The sequence below is a fragment of the Condylura cristata genome, unplaced genomic scaffold, assembly GCF_000260355.1.
Source record: "Condylura cristata isolate star-nosed mole 26May11 unplaced genomic scaffold, ConCri1.0 scaffold00005, whole genome shotgun sequence".
NCBI lineage: Eukaryota > Metazoa > Chordata > Mammalia > Eulipotyphla > Talpidae > Condylura > Condylura cristata.
Genome location: NW_004567106.1, coordinates 43,832,818 through 43,856,296, shown reverse-complemented (window position 1 = coordinate 43,856,296; position 23,479 = coordinate 43,832,818). Strand labels below are relative to the sequence as shown.

Here is a 23,479-nt window from a genome sequence, read left to right as displayed (position 1 = left end):
AAAACTCTGTGCCTATTACCCAAATGGCCACATTCAAACATTGTTACCTTGCTCACTTTTGAAGGGCTTTTACAAATATTTTGAGAAGTATCTGGGGATGGACATTCATTTGTTACTGTGAGTTCTGGAACTTCTGGGTCAGGATCTGTAAAGCAAAAAAAAAACCTACATTATTTGCTCAATATCGCTTTTTTATTAACAATTTCAGGCAGTACACATTCTATTCTTTAACTTTTTATTTTCATAGAAACTGATTTTAAAAAGGCACTAAAAATAACCACGATAGGTCATCAGCTTACTGACCTTCTATACGTTCACTGAAAGAAGGGACTGGGCCCTTGAGTTGCAACTGAGGAATGTGATTTGAATGAGATGAAGGTGAAGACGGAACATGACTCGGTGAACATGGGACACATGGTGATTCTCCCCCTAGAGGTGAAGCAGAAGCAGACCCAAAGAGAACATTAGAACTGCAAAGAAAGGGTGCAGAGTGATTAGCTGAGTCCACTTATTGTCAAGGAACAAGCTAACTTACCACTGTCTTTATCTTTTCGGTGATCACTGAGAAGCAAAGCTCGCTGATAACTCCTTTCTCTCACTTGTTCCACTGAAGTTGAAGCAGTCCTTTAAAATAAATCATATCATCAATTTAAAGAAGCTACTGCTGGCTAGATGGTTGTCTGTCCCCTGATGGTCAAGATATCCAGCTTTGAAAATAGCTTAGCTTTGCCCCCTGCTGACAGCTTCCATAAATGAAGTTTTCAGCCTTATTTCTTTGAGGAACTCAAACTCAGTCTCTAGACTTAAGGGGAAGCTGGGATTTGAGGAGTAGTGTATTGAAGTTCAGAATGTTACTTCAGATTACCAAAGACACCAAATATCTGTCAAACTACCCTGTTAGGAATGTAAAGTTAGAGAAACTCTCAGGGGCAAAAGGACCAGGGAGCAAAGTAAATGATCTCCTGTCCTTTGTTAAGACCCATCATCTAGCAGCCTCTGTTGCTATGAACAAGCAATTTGTTTTGTTTTTTTTTTTTTCAAGGCACTGTGTAAGGGTTATAGAGTAATTGCAGAAATGTTGATTATGATAGTTTCTTTGGAGGCACATATTTGTGTGAAAATGATCAAGGCCTTGAACACCATGAACCTTTAACACATGTTGTTCTTTTCAGAATGGCTTACTTCAAACCTTAGCAAATACACCTTCTATATAATTAGACCCTGATTATAGGAAATAATGAAGACTAAATATGAAGTATACACACTACTTGGAATGCCAAGCTACCTAATAGGCTTTTAAACAGGCTTACCATTGAACTTCTGGTTCATTTTTCTCACTGGCAGAAGCTTCCTTAACAGAACAGTTATTGCTGCTTTCTTCTGAAGTAGTATTATAAACTACAGTTGGCGTGGGCAAAGGTAGGCTAGTCGTGCTCTCTCCCTGCTCCCCATTTTCACTTCTGTTGGCACACCCATCACCACTGTTGTGGTTTAAGTTTCCACTTGCATGAGGTGATATGTTAACCAGTGGAAAGTGTTCTGCCTTAGAGCCACTTTTCCTAGCTTCACGTTGTCTTTTACGGTATTCTAATAGAGAAACCTTAAAAAAGATAAAACAAGATAAAAGATTTGCTTTTTTCTTATGTCAACACCAATCTATTCTTTCTAAGGAGAATTACATCAATATTAGGGAAATTATGCAAAATAATTAGATTCTGAACAAATAATAATTAACAATTATCAAATGCTACTATACGCTAGGCATTGTATTTAGATGATTTATATACATTATCTCATTAAGCCTCACAACAACCCTATGAAATATAGGTATATTATCATCCCCATTTTACAGATGAGGAAATTGAGTAACTCACTCACTCAAGGTCACACAGCTGGTGAGTGTTGGAGCCGGGATTCGAACCTAGGTCTTACTTGAAAGCCCGTGCTCTTTCCACTATACTACATTGCTTCCCACAAAGTTGCCAACTGGACTCTGTTACAAAAATTAAAAGCACACATCACTAAAATTCTTTGACTTGCAAAGCATTAAGCCTATTAACAAATAAAATTAGTTTCTCATTTTCTTTGAAATTAGGCATTCTAATTGTTTCAGCCAACCAAATAACGATGGTAAATCAAAAGACTTGTTACATATTATCTATTGGCTTAAACAGGATAGCCAACAAGAGGTATTTATCCCATATAAGCTGCCTGTTCTTAAAATACAGGTATTTAAGAGTGACAGTAAAGCCAACATCATATTCAACTGTTTATTTGGTTGGGAAGTATTTTTAAGTTTTTTTTTGGTGAAATTTTAAAGTTATATTTAATGTCTCATGTTGGTTGTAAGAATTTTCTATATCTCTACAAATTTTTATTCTGTGAACATTTCACGAAAGGTTGAGATTTACATACCAAATTTTAATTTAACTAAGAATGCCTTCCATAGCACATCCTATAAATAACCCTCAATAATATAAAAACATTATTAAAAGGAATATAAATTGTTAAATTTGTAACCTTTTTCTTTTGTGGTGGATTCTGGGGTGTACAATTTCCATCCATCAAATTGTCATTAACAGTCCGTCCGAAACCAGAGACAAGCCCATCTTCTGAAGTACAAAACACAGATGTTTCCATAAACATGCCTCTAGTATCATCCTGCATCAGGCACTTTGACTCACTTATTCGGAAGCCTCCTCCAACCTCCAGTTGATGTGAGGGAGTCAGGTCCCTCAAATTTGAGTTTACCGAGAAGTTAACTCCTGTTCTGTCAGGACTCTTTACCCAAGAAGAATATATCGTGCCCCGTCCAGAATGGGCAGAGTCCAGTTGGCTATTAGCATCAGTCCTGTCGTGTGTGGGTGTTTCCATGGTTTTATGTAAGGCAGTTTGCTCGATTGCATCGAGTCCCAGTTGCAGGTCTGACACTGATTCCTTTTCTCCAGGGCACTGCCTACTGACTTCAATTCTACTCCTAGGGCTGGTATAGCCAATAGTTTTTATTTCTTGCAGACCCAGTTCAGTTAAATTAGAATTTCTAAAAGGCCCCAACGTTAACATGGTTGAAGATCTTTCATATCCCTGTTTGCAGAAATAAAAAGAAAAATTACACATCTAACCCACAGCTTGTGATTTTTATTTCAAAATCTAACTTAAGGAATAATGATACCAGGACAAAGTCACTAATTTCAAGATCCCTAGTAAACAAAACAATTCCTTACCTCTTGACTATAAGTGCGTCTCTTAATTTCTGGAGAACTTTCTGGGGAAGAAATATTCTATATAGAAGAAATTAAGAGTTAGAATTGAAACAAAATGATGCTATCTACAGAGTTAAAATGAAACTACTGCATACACCATGATTTTAAACTGAAAACTATTTCTCAGAATGAGATAGTTAAGGTCAATTCAATACACAGGACAGTAACAGTCTGTATGGATTGGTACATATAAAATTCATGCCCAATAGAGTAAAATGTTTTTAGTTTACTAAATATGTGCTCCCAAGTTTCTCTTTTACTTAATTACTTTAGCTTTCTTCTAAGTTAATGAAGAACGGGGTAGAGGCAATGAAACAAAACCATTCCCATAAATTCTAAAACTTCTGTTTTTAATTTAAATTTTCTCACCTCAAAGTGCATGGTATTTCCTGGTGTCCCAGGTGTTACTGGGGTAACTGGTGAATATATGGGCTTGTAACCATTTCTACAAGCTTCGTCATCTGATTTTACCCGTGGAGGGGTAGCAAATGATGGGTCCGTAGTAACATCTGTGTGAGTTGGTGTAGCATATGGTGAAGGAGTGGGTGTGGAGGTTTCTGAGTAAACAGACTCTAGCAACTGATAAAGTCTTCGTTTCTTCAGTGGTGTAGTTAAATCTGTTGGTGAAACAATAGTTTACATAAAATTATACAGCTGTTATGTCCTATAATCTGTAATGAATTCTAGGAAAATCAAAAATGACCACCCCCAAATGAAGTTTACAGGGTGTTTTAAAACGATTACTAACAAAATGGTCTCTTTCCCCCATTTCCAAATTAATCACTGTTACCAAGTGTTACTTGCTAGAGGGTTTACAGATCTAAGCAGTTTGTGTGAAATCTTGAAAGAATAGGTATTAATTTAACCAATTTCTAAGATACCTTAAAAATCTACACTAAGAGCCTCCCTGATGGGTGCCAAGGAGTTAGTTCTCAGCACTATAAAGCTTCCTGAAGCTGCTGCAGCACAAGTTCCATCCTAGGCCAGGGAGGTGAGCCACATGGAGCAGCAGACCTCTCCTGACTAGCCCCTCAGCAGTGTGTTTTGTCAGACAGTCTGTTGTGCTCTGGTGCTCTCAAGTCCCACCCACTCCACTCCACCACCTCTGGCCTCTACCCCAGTTCTTGTTTGCCTAAATAAATCTTTTTTTAAAAGTCTGAAAAGCAGCAAGCCTAATATCCAAAGTAGGACAAAAATTTAACCCCCAACTCTCAACATAATGTAAATTAAGATATCCGCATCTGTCTTCACCCAAAAGGTAGGAAAACACAAAAGTCATCTGACTTATGATGGGGCTTGCTGGAAATGCCATTAAGAATTACAACAGCGTAAAAGATGCTGGCACAGCTACATTATCAGAACAACTGTTTATTCTTGTGATGATGCATCTGAATGGGACCTATAGCTTACTGTCATTACAAGCATCGGAAGACAATGTCATAATTCTATTGCTAACCCAGGAAAAGATTAAAAGTAAGCCCTTTACTGAATTACTACTGCTTTTCCACCCATGGTATGGCTGAAAAAAATCATAAGCTGAACCATTGTTAAGTTGGAGACTATCTACTTAATAAACTTTTTTAGTAGAACAGACAATAATTAGAATATACTTGTTACAAAGCCAGATTTTATCCTGCCATGTTCTTCATTCAAACAATAATGAAAAGAAATTCTACCTGGGAGAGAGCAGTTGTCATTTAATAGTAGTGGACTTTTATTTTCACCATTCACCGTAGGACTTCTGGATCTTTCTTGACAGGCTGAACTAAATCTATGTAAAATCACTGAGTTTTCTTCTTCTAGAGCTTGTTTCAACCATCGCTGAAATACATTAGACAATACATGAATAGAAATCAATTTGTAGCTGTTACATAGCCTATAAATGTTACGCCAGTCTCAAAAGCATTTCATTATTAGAAATGGTAGTAAGGTACCTTCTTGCACGAGCCAGAAATGTTTTCAGTTGGTTCTTTCCTTCTCCTTTTCTCAGAAAGGAATGGCGAAGTAAATCTAATGTAATGCTTAGGAGTAGAATATACATGAGGACTGTAAGTGAGACCCGGTAAAGAATTGAGCTGTGTAGCCAACACTTCAGGATCTGTAGTTATGCGCAAAGGCCTTTCTGAAAGGCTGTCTGAAGGTTTTCCTGTCTTCTCATTCTTCTCACTTAACCATTCATTGACTAAGTGCTAGAGGAGAGAAAAGTTTGATTCAATCAACACAGATTCTTCTCTATATGGAATATCCTACTAATAAATATGAAATTGATATTTTTGCTAATACCATATATTAAATGATTTAAATTGTTGATACAGGATGCCAAAAAAAAAATCGACTCAAGCTATTCTGTAGTTCTCTGGTTATCTCCTAATTCCTACTGTGCCACAATAATATTTTATAAGAACAAAATACATGGTGGCGTCTGTAAAATGTAGGAGACCTCACTATTAAACAATTTTGGTTTGTTATCATAGGTATTAAATGTTTAATTGTTTAAGGAAAATCTGATTTTAGGCAGTATTTTTCTATTCTCCTTATCCATCATATTCTCTAGAAGTGAGTGTGTACACATGTTTAAAAAAACTGTCACCACCGACAGTCATAATTTAAGGGTTTTAAAATCTAACTCCCTATGCTTTGAAAATTCACCTGATCTGTGAATAAATATATATCTGATATATATATCTAAAGAAACCTCTTCCATCTAGCCTGCTCCTTTCCTCAGCAGTATATTTCAGTAGATCCACCTGTTCTGTACCCAACTCTGTCTCTGGTGAAGCCTCTCATCCCCCATAACTCTGGCCTATACCCCAATACTTGTATGTATAAAAAAATTAATCTTAAGAAAAACAGAATAAATATTAAGGTTGCCCTCAGAAAATACCTGGCACAGAATAAAATACTATATATTAATAGAATCAGGCCTGTAGTTAGGCAGAAGACAATTTAGTAGTATTGCTAAAATCACAATACTATCAAGTGAAACATGCAGCAAGAGGCTTTTTTAGAGAATCCGATAGGATATAGAAACCTAACTCTCAAAACAGATTTAAATAAGTTTGTAGCACCATAATACTTTGGTCACTTAAGGCACTTAATAAAGAGGGAAAAGAGAACAGAAAAGAAGGCGGGGTTATGTCATTTGTAATTGAGAAAACAGAACAGTTTACAGCTTAGATCTGCCCTCTGACTTGCTATTAGACTTTATTTCTGGATTCGTCTTAGTATTTGCTAATGTAAGTCAGTTTCATAGCTCTACCTATTGTACTGAGTTTTGTATGAAAAAAGACTAGGTAAATTAAGTTTGTAGTACCGTTAGAGAAATATGCAAGAATGATCCATTCTTTGTCTAACCTTTTACCCAAACAACTGAAGATTACTCTTTAGGTATCAGCTCCAATCTGCTATACTCAGAGTAGGGAAAAACAGGTTTCATAAAATGTCATTTTTGAGTTATAAAGCTTAGTTTGGTTTATTACCATGAATAGCTTTCTATTAATTGCTTCATTAAATCTGACAGTTTCCATAGATTTTTATTAACAGAATGACCTAAAGCTACTTTTCCTTAATAAATTTTCATATTCTTTTATAATCTGTGGAAATCAATAGTTTCTTCACATTTATTTCTTGCAGGCTCCTGAGACAGTGAGATTTATTAAAAATTAAAAGAATAAAGGTTACCATCTCTAAAACAGTTTTTCTCTGAGAAGCATATATTTTGAACACAGGTTAAGCAAAAATAAATCATGAGTTGCAACATAATAGGCTTGATGAACATTAATTACATTCACCATGATGCAGACATTAACTGGCTTCAGTTTTATAATTCTCAAGATTCTTTAAATTTAAACTATGCATCCTCTGTTCCTTAGTAGATGTAATAAAATTTTAAAACATGAATATTTAACATAAGACACTAGAAAGCAATTCTTACATTCACTCAGTCATACCTTCTTTGTTTTGGGGTACTTTGTAGGACATTTACTAAGTGCTGGAACTTCTGTTTCGGTAATTATTTCTGCTAGGGCAGTTTCAGTTTCTGGTTCTATAGCAAGTACAGTACTTTCAATATCATTTTGTTGTGAAGTAACTTCTATATCAGGAGAAGATGGCTGGATATCTGAACACATGCTAACAGTTCTGTGCCTCCGACGCTGCTGTCCAATGTGAGTTCTACTCCGAGAAAAGCTTTTTCTCTGTTTAGTTCTATTCACTTTGGCAGGGGTTGGCTTGCTAGCAGTTTCTTCTTTTGCTTGTTCCTAATTCAAAACACAAGGGACAGAATGTAATTTGTTACTATGTTTATATTTAAATGAGAAGCTGAAGTTCACAACTGCATTAATTGCAATTAATTCAATCCAGAAGCTCCCTTTCTCGTTTCTTTATGAATTGTGGTATAGACTAAGTTGAGGTAAAACAGAGCAAGTAGAGTCTTATAGCTCAAATGGGAATTTTCATAGGATTTGGAGATGCTATTAAAGGCTAATAGCAGACATCAGAAATTCTTTATGGCAGTAAATAATCATATATAGAGACTTTAACTGAAAATAAAAGTAGACTTGAAGAACAATACCTGAATAACTTCAGCATCACTGGTGATCTGTGCATCTTTACATTCAGTTTTAACTTCAGTTTTGGCTGTGCTGATTCTTTCCAAAGCTTGTTCTCTTCTTTTCTCTCTTTTTTCAAGTCTGGCAAAAGCTTGCAGAATTGCTTCCATTTTCCTTTCTTCTCTTGTCTACAGAATTTAAATTTTAAGTGGCCTTGTAAATATATTGCTTTTAGTAAAATTCTAAAGCCCAAGCGTTCATGGCAATTTTAATACTTTTCATATTGTTGGCAAAACACTCTTACTGACCATAGGTATGGTGGGTGATTCATTTGAAATCTTTCAGAAGCCCAAAAGTCTTGGTGAGCCCTGTCCCTGTCATTATAACACACTTCTGGAAAATGACACTTTAATGACTGTCAGTGATAAGGTTAAAGCAAAATTTTAAAAAGCCTCAAAAACTATCTGCGTTACTAAACTGAAAATCATTTTTCTTAATAAACCTTTTTGAAAAACTCAAAGTTCCTAAGGTAACAATATACTGAAACATAAATTCATATAAATGTTAATTAAATACATTTTCACATATGTAGGATGTTGGGGTAAAGTTCTGAATTTAAATCATAACTCTGTAGTCATTTACTACCTCTGTAAGTGACTTAACAATCCTAGTCAACCTTTTTTTGAGACTCTTATAAAATGCAGGTAGTAATACTTACACTCTACTGAATTGTTAGAGTTCAAATAGAAAGTATCTGAAGTTTGCCAACAGTACTTGGAAAATGATGGGCATTCCGTGTTAATTATTTCTACTTTAGCTCTCCTGCCCTCCAGTATAATTCTTAAAGGCATTCCTCTACCTTCTGCTCTTCCTGTCTTACACTGACAGTTCAAGGCAGGGACTGAGGAACAGCAAGAGTTCCTTTGAACAACATCAGTTCTCTTTGGAGAGAGAACATTAAAAGCAAGACCCAGAGCCTTGACCAGTGGGCCTGGCAAATGCTTCAGCTTTCAACCAGAAACAGGAAGTACGTCCATGAACTGTTCAGTTCTCCAAATGAAAATAACCAGGTCCTGAGGCTCAGATCCATTTGTCTTTCCTCCTTTATGTCATCGATGTGGGGAAGAAAGAAAGAAAGATCAGAAACTCAATGTCTGGCTGCATGGTTTTCTTAATGTTGGAGCTTTAGTTCCAGTAATTATCAGCAGAGATGCAACATCAAGACACCTATATTCTGGAAACTAGTATTTTTCTTGTATTTTATCTTTATTACATTTGTAAGTTACTGTATCTATAAAACTATTCTGAGAATACTTCTGAGTTTCTATTTAGTACAGTAAATTGCCATACTGCAAACACGTTACTCCTACAAAATATTATTCTCATCCCTATTTTACAGGTAAGAAAACTGTGGTCCAAAGAGGTGAGATTACTTATCTGTGGAAATACACACCTTAGGTTTCTTGGTCTATGTTTGGTAAACATATACAAGAGCTTAGGCCAAAGAAAAGCCTTTACTATAAGAAGTTTTCAAACTGATTTCTTTCCTTAGGTAATTCCAAGCATCTAGTTCTTGAAAATCACTTTATTCCACCACTTGTTTGTGTACGGCTTTTTATTAAAAATACTTCCTCTACATGTCAGGGTTTTTAATAAAACCCTAAATTTACATAACTGGCATAACTAAACATTTTCATCATAGTTTTAACATGTCTTCTTTTGGAGTGTCAAGTAGAGACAAGGAATTGTTATCTTTTTAAAAATTAAAATTAAATATGGAAAGTGTACATTCTCCAGATCTTAAAGGTCACTTTATATGTAAAAAAAAAAAAATTACCCACAAGCCAGGCACCTGTATCATTTTATAGGATTTTCTGAGATAAATGTGTGTCACAGTTTCTTTCACACAGTTCAACAATTAGTTATTTTAGGATGTAGGAGAAAATTATTTGATGTGAAGACCCATGTTCACTCAATTAAAATATTAAACTCTACTGTAAACAATACAACTACTTGATAAAGCTAACCCAACCTCCTTTTAAGCAATTATAGCTAATTGTGTAGGCAATAAGAGCAACTGGGAGTCTTAATTAACTGTAGCAGACTTCTCACAGAACTTTAACACCTGTATTTGATGTAGAGACTACACTTGCCTTAAAGGCTAAGGTCTACATTTTATAACCATGGATCACTCCAAGCCATGCACTTCAGTCCAGATGTTAAAATCATTTTGTTCTATGTTAAACTGATAGAGAAGCAGAACCAGATAGGACTGCCTTACAAGAAAACTTAATGTAGGAAGTAGAATTTTGACACAATGTTATTAGTTAATGCTATAGTGTGAGTGCTAACTAAACTATGGCGATCTCTGATGGGATCTGACATGTTGCTTTTATGATATTTTAGTTTAAAGTTTTACAGCAGCAAATAAAAGTACTGCTATTTACTGTAAGCAGAAAAAGTCAGCTAATGCCCTTCTGTAAGATTTTGCCACGTTGAGTGGGTATTTTGGTAATTTTAATGCCAGTTTAGTTGAAATCATAACGTCATACTTGGAAGAGACTAAGAATGCCATTGTAGCCTCAGTGGGAAATTTGTAGGGTATATGAATTGAGGAAGAGACAGAAGAGAACTATGATATTGTACTGTTGCTTCAGGTACAGAATTAGCTCTTCAAAAGAGAAAAACATCCTACAAAACTATCTTACCCTAACCTCGAAGTGAAGAATTTAGGAGATTCCATACTCAAAACTTTATCTTTTCAGATTTTAATTAGTATTTTTCAAAAAATGGATAAGCTGCTGGTTATCCATAAAATCATTCCAAGTAGTTAAGTATGGCTTATGTGGTATCTGTGTTTCTTCTCTACCAGAAGGCAATTTCATTGTTTCTTGTTTGATATTAGTTATTCCTGCTTCTCATTTTCCATGAAATTCCTCTCAAATAGAAAGCTTTCCTTCCTTGTTCACCCAGTACCCAAACAGGCACAGCATTTAAGATAGTCATTTTACCATAAAGTTAACATTTAACTTTACGTGACATTTTTATGAAATGGGTATCACTTATTTTAAGGCACATAAATAACTGAAAGTAGGATTTTTGTAGCCTTGAATTTATTACAAGGTAGCTAAAACTCAACAGCATCCCTATTAAAAAATTCCTTTTTGGCCCTCCCTGGTGGCACAGGGAGTTAAAGCACAGCACTTAAGAAGCTAAAAGCCACTTCAGCATGAGTTCAATCCCCGCCCCGCAGGTGACCCACATGGCCTGGCAGACCTCTCCTGACCAGCCCACTGCTCCCCTAGGCAGCGTGTTTTGTTGATCTGCCTGTTCTGCTCCCCACTCTGTCTCTGGTGAAGCCTCTCACCACCCCTGCACCTCTGGCCTGTACTCCAGTTCTGTATGCATAAATAAATATTTTTTTAAAAAAATTCCTTTTTGCTACTCAGTACCACAATGTCATTAGTTACTCATTCATACAGATATAATTCATGAGAGAACAGGACCTTAGAGAATGAAGTCAGTCATCAACATCAACTTTATCATGCTTTAAGGGGAAGAAGTGGTTTATATTGACTGTCAGCAGATGGTTTTCTTAGCAAATTTATCCAATTATATTTTAAAATTTCTTTCCCATTTTTTCAAGGTGACCTGAATCTCATTCCTAGAAGTGTTCATGCTCATTCCATCCCAGAAAAATATCTGTACACATATACAAAATTGCCAGAGTTTACAAGTTTAGGAAAAGCTGATATAAACAGGAATTGTAAAGTTTTAAAATATACCATGTATACTACAGTGTCCAAAAGATTAGGACATGGTATATATTGTTTACAGCAAACACCTTAGAATTATGTGGAATACTTTTTGATGTGCATTAGGATTGAGGAAAAGGGAATCCCGTGTCCCAGCAAGTCTTTCAAAATGAGCATGAACAGGCTTAGTTCATAAAACGGTTTCCTCAAATAACTGCTATAAGCATTTAAGTAAGATCATTTATTGCCTCTAAAAGCCAGGCTAATAGCTAAGACTATGACAATAAATAAAAACTATTTTTTTTAATCCACGTGTAGTTTTTATTCTAATGATACAAAGCTGCTTGTTTGGCAAGATCAAGAATCTCATACCCAGGTGGCTGTACCTTTCATATCCCTTTTGTTTCTAAAAATGAAGAACTCAACTATTTCCCATGGATCCCAGTTTAAGCAATGTTACTATAATAAACAATCAAATATTACTGAGGCTGTTTCCAAAACAGTCTTTCCATAGGTTATGGGAAATTATTTTGAAAGCACTGTAATAAAAGGCCTATAATGGAGGTTCTTTTCATGCAATTATAAATGGTGGAAGGGAACAAACAAGTTTTCTTCTTTTTATTTAAATCTTCCAAAGGTTTTATATTTTAATTGCTTTCTTGTTTAAGGAAATTTAGGGGATGGGTGGTAGGGTCCACAGTAGTGCCCTGATTTTGGAGTAATGTCAGTATAGACTCCACTGTGTTTCAACGGTCACACCGTAACTGGGCTTATACTAAAATTCTCTTAAGTCAGTATCAACCCATTGCCAAGTCAGTATTTTATACTGGCCAAAGAGAAAACATCCAATTACTATGCTGTTACATACCAGTTGTCACAAGATTGCTTTTGTAAGTAGCTGGGGGTGGGGTTGAACATAAAATGGAGGAAAAAGAAAAATTATGAGAATGCTTTTCTATCCTAGTCAGTGATTTGAATTCTCTGAAATCATCATTACTTAATATCTACATCCAACAGCATCTCTCTGTACACTTTCTATCCTTTCCACAAAAGGAAAAACAAAAAACCCCCACAAAACCAGACCGCTCCCCCAGACATAACTTACTACATTTACAGCTTCCTACAAACTAACTACTCTACAGAAATACCATCCATTCAATCTCATACAATTTAGCCACAAGCTAATCTGTACTTACCTATTCATAAAATCCATCATAAATCTAATCCAATCATAAATCTAGTGCCTGTAAAGTTCTCTGATACCCCTAGCTATAAGCTATCATTTCTATCTCTGCCACACCTATTGCTGCACTGGAATTCTTTTTGTAACACTCTGAAGTCAGAGTTTGTATCTCCCAGAGGCAAGCAACATAAATCAACAATTTGGTGCAATTTTTGGAGACTGAACAAAATGCACATTAGAAGGTGTGGTGCATGACATTGCTATGATATAGGTAAGAACTGTCTGAGCTAAGTTGTCTAATCCAGTTTCATAAAGTTCAAGTCATACTACAAAAGAAAGAGTTATAGTTGAGAGGTTGCATGGCATTTATTTGGAGAAGCTTATGACTCCTTTTACAGTCCAATATTGTAAGCAGACATGAAAACTATTACCCTCCACATACCTGTAGTGATTTAAAGTTTGTCCTGTAACAAAGCGCTCAAGTATAACAAAACACTTAAATTTAACATAAATTTCTCAGAAGCAATCTTACCTAGTGCCCACTGATATAAACAATATAAAAGTTTAGTACTTGAACTTTTTTAAGTATTTTGGGCCTTACAAATACTAATGCTTGTTCATATGGTAGGAGAGGTGTGGGGGGACAACCAAACCAATTTCTTAAGAACCTAAGCATTCTTATTTTGGTATAACCAAAAAATTCTGTAATAAAAATATCACAGCAAATGTACTGATCAAAAATACTACAGTGGCTGATGGCAACTGGTCAAGGAATCAAAAAGATGTTTTTTAATATTTGCTCTTCAAAATACCATAAAAATTGTATACCATATTTTTTGAGTTTTCAACATTTCACTTCTATGAAAAATACCCAGCTGCACAGACAACATAGTGGCAGGTACCAGAAAGCATACCAATAGGTAAACTTAGGGCAAATAACTGCTTCCCAATTATGGCTTTTTTTGTCTATTCATAGTCCTATCTTTAACATTAGCAAAAGGGTTGCCTAGTTTTTTTGAGATCTGAAAAAGAAGATGTTCTAAACACTAACTTTCTCAGAGTTGACAGGATATATTTTTAAAGGTAGTCTTATCAACTTGACACAATTGGTGTAAAATTACTTAAAGGGTATAAAACAAATATCCAAGGTATTTTTTCCCAAAGGAGTTGTGAAAGCCCTTAAAACCACTTGTTAAAGTTCCTCCTACCAGACACAAGTGTCATACAGAGCTAATGAAACTAAACTGGCTTTCTGAAAGTTCCTGCAGAGTTAGTATAAATACAAGGACGTGGCAACTGAAAAATCTAAATGGGACAAAGGCACAGAAGATTTGGATAGGTGTCAGTAATTAAGATGTAGCTTAGAATTAAAGACAATTGCCTTAGGTAGAAGATCTCCTTTTCTAATTGTTTTCCTTTATGTCTAACACTACACTATCCTGTCATAGCAGGGTTTTTAACTCTAGCTATGAAACATCCTACATTGCTTTCACAATTTTGATTGACAGTGAGTCAGTAGTAGTAGAGTGAAGCTGTAGGCAATAAAGTAGACAAACATTAGGCCTTTAATGACCAAGTTCCAAATATCCTACACCTAGATGCCCTGGGATGCAGCATGAAATCACTAGACCAGGCAACAAGGATGCATATAAAGTAAAAGTGGGCAAGACCATACTAAGATCAGTAGATGGTGTATAAAGTTACTTTCAAATCTAAGGGGAGAAAAAGAACCTTAATATTTTCAAATAAAAATAACTGCAAAATTGTATTAGTTTTATATTGACAAGGTATTTGCAAATTATTATACATGGGCTATAAATCCTAATTTCAGTGAGAAACAAATTTTGTGATGGCAGTAAGAGATGCAGAAATAGTAGCTACCAATGGTGGTTCCGCCCCCCCCCCTCCCACAAAGCCATTTATGTGGCTCTTATTATAAGCTTTAAAATTCTACTTTTATATTAAATCATGAAGAGAGGATACATTTAGTTAGTAAAAGACATTTGGAACAGTAACTCTAGCATTAAAATTTATTAATAGCAATCTTCAAAAATGTTGAAAATGATTTAAAAACCATACAATCTAAAGTATCTAATGAACACACAAGTAAAAACAAAAGATTAAGTGGATGTTAACTTGAGATGACAAAGCCAACAGAAATGCTCAATGGCACATCAACAAAGGCTCTCAAAATGATGGCGATTACTACTATGGGAAGAGCAGCTATGACTAAGCCAGTATGAAGCAGCTACTGGCTTCCCAACTTACCATCTTCCTTTTCCTCTCTGCAATCTGCTCCTCTGATTCCATTTCTACTTCATTGCTAATAGGAGTTTTTTCTTCTATATCATCAATAAAATCTGGTTCCTGAAAGATGAAAATAACTGCTTTATATAAACTACTACTCTACCTACAAACTAGTAAACTGAACTATTGTCTTTCAACCATTGCTAATTCAACAGTATAAGTATAAAACAGTAAAAGTATAAACAGTAAAAGTATAAGTCTACTTAAATTCATTTAAGAAGTTTCCTAATTCAAGAACGTTTCAAAATAATGTAATCATGTAATTTTTTTTAAATAGTCAATAAGGGTTTTATCACTAAAGTCCACAGTTCAAAATATAGTAGCATAACTTTATGTCTACATTCTTCCCAAAACATTAACAAATTATTTCACAAAACTCAGTGCCTACAAATACCAACTGCACAAATGTTTGCTTAATTTTTAAAATTAAGAAAAATTATTCCTAGAAGTACTGGATATGAGCAAACCTTTCAATTTCACATATACATGATCTTTACCTCCATTTACATGGAAGGCATACAATAAAACATCCCATGGGATAGAATTAGAGGCCAAATTCCACCAAATTATCTCATGTGTATTTTTTAAAGATTTGTTTATTTATGCTTACAGAATTGGGATACAGGCTAGAGGTGCAGGGGTGGTGAGAGGATTCACCAGAGACTGAGTGGGGAGCAGAACAGGCAGAAGATCAATGAAGTACACTGCTAAGTGGAGCAGTGGGCCAGCAGGAGAGGTGTGCTGTGCCATGTGGCTCATCTCCCTGGTTGGGAATCGAACTCATGCTGCAGTGCTGTGATAGCTTCATAGTGCTGTGTTTTAACCTGTTGCACCACCAAGGAGGACCCTATATCATGGTCTTTTCAGAGAATTTTCTCTCAAAATTTTATCTGTCATCCTTAAAAACTGGTATCATTATAGCCCAAATATTAATGGTAATTTTATGGCTTTAAACATCATGCATATGAATATTTATGACATCTGGAAGACTTTTTTGGACATCTGGAAGATTTTTAAAATAACCCAGTCTTAGAACATTTTTGCCCCACTTTTACAAGGATTTGCTAGTTGTTTCTTAATACGGTTAACAAATATTGTACATATTCTTTCACAGCTTGTATTTTATAAATACTTTAGGTAACAGAATGAACTCTCAAACAAAAATTTTAAAAATGTAACACTGTTTTCTTTAAAGCCTGCCATTGAGAATCAATAGGGCATACGTTAGTACCTGATTATTTGATACTGATAGTCTCAGTGGAGAAAGTTTTCTCTGTTTAGTTTCTGGGCTCTTCATTTTGTTGGTTGTTCCTTCACAATCTAAAGTAATATTCTGATTTTGTGTGTCTTTTTCTTTTGCAGTGTCCTTTTCTTTTTTTCCTTTCTTCCTTCTGGTTTCATAACCACTGTTGATGTTTTCAGTGGATTCAGAACTACGTTTCAGAACAGGGCACTCTGGATTTTCTTTGAGGCATGCACAATCCACTTTGTACTTACTGGAAAGATAACCAGTTAAATATTAAAAAGAGAAACTTAAAATTTTCTAATGCATTTAATGGTGCAACTACACAAAACCTACTTCTAATAACAATCAATCCTTTTCACTTAGCTGTATTCCGGGTAGCTATCACAGAGAAGTTTTATTGTCTCATAATAACAATGAGATAAGTAGAAACTGACTTCTGGTAATAGATGTGATCTTCAGTCATTAAGGATAACTTTATAGTAATGCTTTATAGAAGAAACACAAACACTTAGGCTTTTTAAGTAAAATGATAACTGTTTTTACATTAAGACAATCTGTACTTCAGTTTGTACTTCAGTGGTCTAGATTATTTGTGAAGTATTTCATAAAATACTGATCCTCTTTTTAACCTACATAAAAAATGGTAGGCATAATAAACACCAGATCTTAACTAGTTCGTATAAACACTTTATGGAATCATTTCAATAACCAGGTTTCTTTAAAACATTACCTTGATAAAAAGTTAGGCTTCATTTTACCCCTCTTAAGTGTTCCCTCTTTCAAATGGAAGCTTGAAAAAAAGTCAGTAAGAATAAAGACCCAGTGTACGAATAAATAAATAAAATCTTTAAAAATAAATAAATAAATAAAAAGAATAAAGACTCAGCACAAAAGTAAATTAGGCAATTCATAAGAGAAGAAATCCAAATGGCAAGTGAATATATAAAAGGACTCTAGGGCTTATAAAATAATCAAATGAATGAGTTAGTTGTACAGTAAAGGGGAGCAAAGTAGTAAAGCTGTAGGGCCATAAAAGTCATTTGGTGAAAACTGAGGTTGTGTACATTCTACAACCCAGCAATTCCAACCTTAGCTCCCTACCCATGGAGACATGTTCAGAAAGACAGAGGAAAGTTTTTAAATCTGAAAGTCCAGATTTGTGGATCTAATAGTGGAATGGATAATATAAGCAATGGAAATAAATGAACTAGAGCTACACATGTAGCTAAATCTCACAAAAAATAAATGCAAACAAACACATTAGAGACTAATTTGCATAAAAAATTTTAAGTGTGCAAACTATTAGGTGTAATAGTAAATATTTAAGCACAAAATTAAAGATAGCAGTTTCCTCTGGCAAAGGGAAAGAAGATGCAGGCTGGCTGTTAAATATTAAAAATTTTAATGGGGAATACTTAATTTCTTAATTTAAAAAGTAGTACATTTGATTATTGCATTATTATATATGTTTTTAACATAAAATCTTTTAAAATTTCAATTAAAGTTTCTCTCCTAGTGTTTCTTTCCAGGATCGCCAACAATTTATATTATAAAGAAAATCTGGCACAGTTTCATTTCAGGGGCAAAATAACAATTAAGGAAAGTTAAAAAAGAACAAAACAGTGCTGTGATAGAAGTTGATTATCAAAATGCTTATTTGCAAGTACTTTTAATTGCCTCATGATAAATAAGAATAATAGGCTATTAAGGAATGACATTGCTTAATATTATGAGAACATTAAGACACTAGTTTGAAGCAACAGATATATGCCAAGACTAGAACTTACCAGTTTCCATAGTCAAAGTCAAAGGCAATTGTAATTTCAGTTCCTTTTGGAATATTTTGTATAGAATAAATGTAAAGATGTATGGTTCCATCCTCAATTTCATGCCTTACCTGTTAGTTAAAGAAATAATTTTACATTTGTCAGTTACTTTCTATTCATAACATCTCATCCTTCAATTCTGATAACTTTTCAAAATAATTCACAAGAACATGTAAAATATGCATGCTTAATTTTAATCTTTAATTCTAAGATTTGTAATATTAAATCGGTTACTACGAACTGGGAAGGTGGCAGATCAATGTAAGCTTGATTACAAGTTCTACAGCATCAAGCATAATGATGCAAGCCCACCAGAAAGCATACCAAGAAAGCATAAAAAGATAATGCTGTGTATTTTATCAATTTTGTAATGTACACATATTCAATCAATGTTTAGCATTTCTGAAATTGGGAGTCTTACAAGTGATGTCTTATGATTTGATGAAATGCAGTACTTTCCTGTAACAATGTGCTAGGTCCTTTACATATGTTATCTCACTTAGTCCTCATAACACCTTTTTATATAGATGAGGTTACAAAGCTACTAAGTCAGAAAAAAAAAAATGAATCTTGTAAAGTCTGGCTTCAAAAGCTAAACTTAACTATAATATGTAATTATAAAATTTTAAATGTTTCTTTTGGTAGGTAATCAGAGCCACAAATATCATTTTATACTCCAAACTAAAACACACTAAGAGAAATTTTATAGTAGCATATACAAAAATCTACTTTATCTTACAGCTTAGTTATGTGTCTTAATCAAATTATAGCATATATTTGACCCATAAATAAAACTTCCAGGTTAAATAGAAGCCCAGGTTAAATATTTCCTCTTACAAGGAAAATCATAATTTCTCCTATGGCAAATTATCTTTAAGATCTCACAACCAGGGCCTCCCTGGTAGTGCAGGGGATAAAGACTCAGCAATATCAGGCTATTACCAGCCACTGTAGTTCGATTCCTGCCCAAGGAGCTGACCCACATTGCGCAGCAGACCTCTCCTGGTTTGACCACTGTTCTCCTCAGCAATGTATTTCAGTACATCTGCCTATTCTGCTTCTCACTCTGTCTTTTGGGGATTCTCTAAGACCCTATACCTCTGATCTAGATTCCAGTTCTTGTATGTAATAAATAAATTTTTTAAAAGTCTTTTAAAAAAAAGGTTTCATACCCGGTATCTCCTAAATTCCCACAATGGAAAGATACTGGGCAGTATACAAGGCATCAACAGTTTGAATGTGTTTTAGGCTACCAAACTTTAGTGATTAACACTGAGATTCTGAACACCCACAATCCCTGCCTCCCTAAAAGATTCTATCAGCTTACCTCTGCATTGGGAGTACAAGAACGCCTGATGAACCGAGCCTCATTCCCAAAAGTCCTTGCATCAACACACATTTCTAGCCCATGAAATTTAGAGTAGAATAAAACAAAAGGGTAAGGCCTACAAAGAAAAAATACATTATTAACAACATTTTGAGTTTAAGAAATGTATTAGACCCATAGTCAGTAGAAGAGCGAAAATCTGAATATAGGCTAGCTGACTCCAGAACCCATTCTTAATCACTAGGTGAATTCATGCAAGTTAGATTTTTTCCTGCTCCTGTGAACTTACCTAAAGCAAAGGCATATAAGTGAAGGTGGAAGTTCAAACTTACAAATACAGATGAAAAGGGAATGACTACTGCCTTTATAGAATTCATAACTTGATGCCTTTAAATTTCCTATTACCTAGTGCATTGTGTTTGGTTTATAGCACCATTTCAGAATCTGCTATATAAAAAGGTAGGATTTATCTTTACTAAATGAGAAACTAAAGTTACAAAGAGCAAAAAATATTTCCAATAACTATAGGCTTCAGATGGAGAATGTTAACTTCCAAGAGATACAAACATACTTCTAAACCTCAGGGAAATCATGATTATTATAGGACCACAGTAATTCTCCGGCATCCTCCCAATCACAAATCACTGAAGAGCTCCAAAATCATTCTAGGACCAACTAAATTGGAGTCAAAGTGGTGGTGGTAGAGTAGGATCTAACATCCTCTTACCTGTAGTTACCATTGTCTTTCAAGGTTTTAGCCCTTATTATAAGAAGGGTGCAATATGTTAAGAGTTTCTTATAATTTGAGGTAATAGAGTTTTTAACATCAATGGGATTATTTTGGAGTAGATTGTTTTAGGATTGTAAAACATTAAAGGGAAAAAGACTGAGCAGTATGGCTAAAAATTTTTTTGTAGTTATTTATTTTTTATGTAGTTGTATTTCAAAAGCTATCATTAACCATAGTTCAAGCACACTATAATTAAAATGGTAACTTAGGAAACAAAGTACACATAAACACATCATCTTAGAAAACATTTCAAAGTGCAGTATATTCAGGGGTCTCCCTGGTGGCACAAGGGGTTGGTCTCAACACCATGAACCTATCCCAGCCTGTACAGCATGTGTTTGCTCCCCGGCAGGCCAGGTAGATAACCCACATGGCCCAGCAGACCTCTCCTGTCTTGCCCGCTGCTCCCCTCAGCAGTGTATTTCAGTAGATCTACCTGCTCTGCTCCCCACTGTCTCTGGTGAATCCTCTAACCCTCCTGCACCTCTGGCCTACACCCCGGCTCTTGTATGCATAAACAAATCTTTTTTTAAAATGCAGTATTTAACTACAGAAAACTAGGATGGGAAAAGTAAGTCAATATACCTCTTAAAGAAATATCCATTTGCTTCAAACTGTTCTCTTAGCATAAATTTTCCTCTGTATTCAATGATAAGTGCGTCAGGAGGCAAGTCTTTAACTGATTTCAGAATTTTCTTATTTTTTTGTATGTGGCTCTAAAATTGAAAAAAATGTAGACATTAATTAAAACTGGTTTCAACCATGCTATTTAAGATATACACCAGAAAGTTTCAATTTATAATTTCTGGAGACATGATATATTTACCTCTACAGGAGGTTTGAAGAGCAAATTGTTGGTATTCAAATCTGACTTATTTATATCTTTTTTGTCATTCCCATTGCCTAACCTCAGCGCTATTCTTTGGGCCTCTCTCTGGACACCCTCACTATACTGGTTATTATTTGCCTCTTCATAACGATCCATCCATGCTTTGATTTTTGTCTCCCAGCCAAAATTTGAGCCATCAGATGAAGGATCAATCTCTGGAGCTGAACCCTAAAATCAGAGCAAAGTAAGAATTAGTATTTGTACTTAAAAATATTATACACACCTATGCAAAATAAATAGTAATCTACATAAAAGAACCCTGATATGTAAGTTAGAATTTTAGGGTTTCTAAGTAGATTCTAGTGAATACAAGATCACGAATGAGTAACTTACTACATGATAGACAAATATGAAGTGGAAAGCTGAAGGAAGCTGAGTTAAATTATAAGAGCATAATTCAATTTTTACTGTCATCACCTTAGCCGAATAGAGCATAGAGCAATAAAATACAAATACCCTCAACTATTAGTCATTGTCAGCTAACAGTTTAAAATTATAGCATACACATTTTTTATTGTAGAGACTACCAATATCTACTTTATAACAATAAAACATGAACTATTATACACTCAGATCTTTTTAAATAGAATAAATGTGCAGTTATATAAAGTATACACACAATATTATTAAACTTACTCTCAATACTATAATTTATCATAATTTATAACAAAAGTATACTAAAAGTATTATTCAGTGTAATTCCAAGATCTATAATCAGTTGTTAAATGATAAATTTGACATGAGAATAGTGACCCAATTTGAAATGTGAAATAACCCAAAATAATTCATAACCTAAATTTATGAGGGCCAAGGCATTCCAGCTTAAATGTTTGTCCTCTTCCATACACTCCTTCCACACACCAAGCCAGTAAAATAAGAGTAATAAATGCCAAATAGTAAAAAGTTACCTCTCTTAATATGTTATGAAACAAAAAAACCCTTTTCTTACTAGAATGCAATTTGCAGAAAGACACAATTATTACACGTTGAAAAAATTTTTTAAAACCTGGATTTCTATAAATCTTTATATGCAAACTTAGGCTGAAAATCAATGCAAATAACAAAAATTCACTGCATCTTATCATTAGCATTACTCAAATTTACAATGATTTGGTCCTCCCTGGTGGCGCAGCGGATTAAAATACAGCACTGAGAAGCTAAAGCCACTTCCACACGAGTTCGATTCCCTCCTGCCCCAGAGGTGACCACATGGCGTGGCAGACCTCTCCTGACCCACCCGCTGCTCCCCTCAGCAGTGTATTTCATTGACCTTCCTGCTCTGAACCCCACTCTGTCTCTGGTGAATCCTCTCACTGTCCCTGCACTTCTAGCCTGTACCCCAGCTCTGTATGCATAAATAAATTTTTTTTTAAATTTACAATGATTTAAGAAATTAAATTTCAGTTTAGTTGTAAAGGCAGTTTATCAATTTCTTTCAAAATTATTGAACACCCTAATAAGAAAACAGGTAGTATGTGCAATTATTTCTATATTGTGAGAAATTTCAAAATCACATACAATTTATAAAGATCCCAATTAATGTGTTAGATATGGATATGTGTACAGTAATATACCAAAATATACCACAAATCTGTCTTCTATAAAAGTAAGTTACTAAGCTATTTGATGGGAGTGGATATATTTTACAACTCATATTTTAAGTACTTACATGTTTTACTTTTTAATGAACATTTACGTAATCAAGAACAGGTTCTCATACATATTAAGGATTTCTGCAGCTGTTCTACAGGAATCTATTCAGCTTTTTAGTTTCTTCTGTTTGTGGCTCCCTGCTCCCCTCTACTAACCTGGTAATATCTTTATTATAAACAGCTCCTTTATATTTCCTAAACCTTATAAATACCTCAGAATTAGTTGTTGCAACTGTAATGATATTAAAGACAGATCCTCAAGTTAAGGAAAAGACATTTTAAAAGTTGCACAAAGGCATTAATTTTTTTAAAATTTCATTTCTTTACTAACAAATGAAAAAGTATTTCAGTTAAAGAAGCTCTTCATTATTAAGCCTGCTAAAAGAGCGACTAGATAAAATGGGAATAAAGGAAAACTTCTGAAGTATCAATTCCAACAGCTCGGTTTAATACCTTTTTCAGATCTCTTTGAGTGAGAGAAAAGCCTATAAATCAAAGATTAATATCATAAGTATTAACATTCTTGAAAATTATTAATTATGTAATATCATTGGACAGCCGGTTGTTTTCAGAAATGTGAAGTATGCTTTCTTTCCAAAAAAAAAAAAAAAAAAAAAGGGGTAACACACTCCTAGGTATCTACCCAAAAGACACAAAAATACTGATTGAAAAAGATACCTGTACCCCCATG

The 23,479-nt window shown here is 34.6% G+C and overlaps 1 protein-coding gene across 2 annotated transcripts in view; it reads right to left on the bottom strand.

The window, feature by feature from the left end:
* Positions 1-23,479, bottom strand: part of KMT2E (lysine (K)-specific methyltransferase 2E) — a 71,026-nt gene that overhangs the window by 4,975 nt on the left and 42,572 nt on the right. For both annotated transcript variants that reach the window (XM_004676916.2, XM_012720823.1), the window contains 17 exons: positions 21,074-21,304; positions 20,833-20,963; positions 19,458-19,575; positions 18,092-18,201; positions 16,290-16,554; positions 15,020-15,118; positions 7,837-8,001; positions 7,214-7,522; positions 5,198-5,452; positions 4,940-5,084; positions 3,633-3,880; positions 3,225-3,281; positions 2,521-3,084; positions 1,311-1,600; positions 536-624; positions 304-429; positions 48-145 (listed from right to left, as the gene is read on the bottom strand). In XM_004676916.2, coding sequence (XP_004676973.1) covers positions 48-145; positions 304-429; positions 536-624; positions 1,311-1,600; positions 2,521-3,084; positions 3,225-3,281; positions 3,633-3,880; positions 4,940-5,084; positions 5,198-5,452; positions 7,214-7,522; positions 7,837-8,001; positions 15,020-15,118; positions 16,290-16,554; positions 18,092-18,201; positions 19,458-19,575; positions 20,833-20,963; positions 21,074-21,304 — 3,300 coding nt within the window. The remainder of the gene's footprint in view (positions 1-47; positions 146-303; positions 430-535; positions 625-1,310; positions 1,601-2,520; positions 3,085-3,224; positions 3,282-3,632; positions 3,881-4,939; positions 5,085-5,197; positions 5,453-7,213; positions 7,523-7,836; positions 8,002-15,019; positions 15,119-16,289; positions 16,555-18,091; positions 18,202-19,457; positions 19,576-20,832; positions 20,964-21,073; positions 21,305-23,479) is intronic.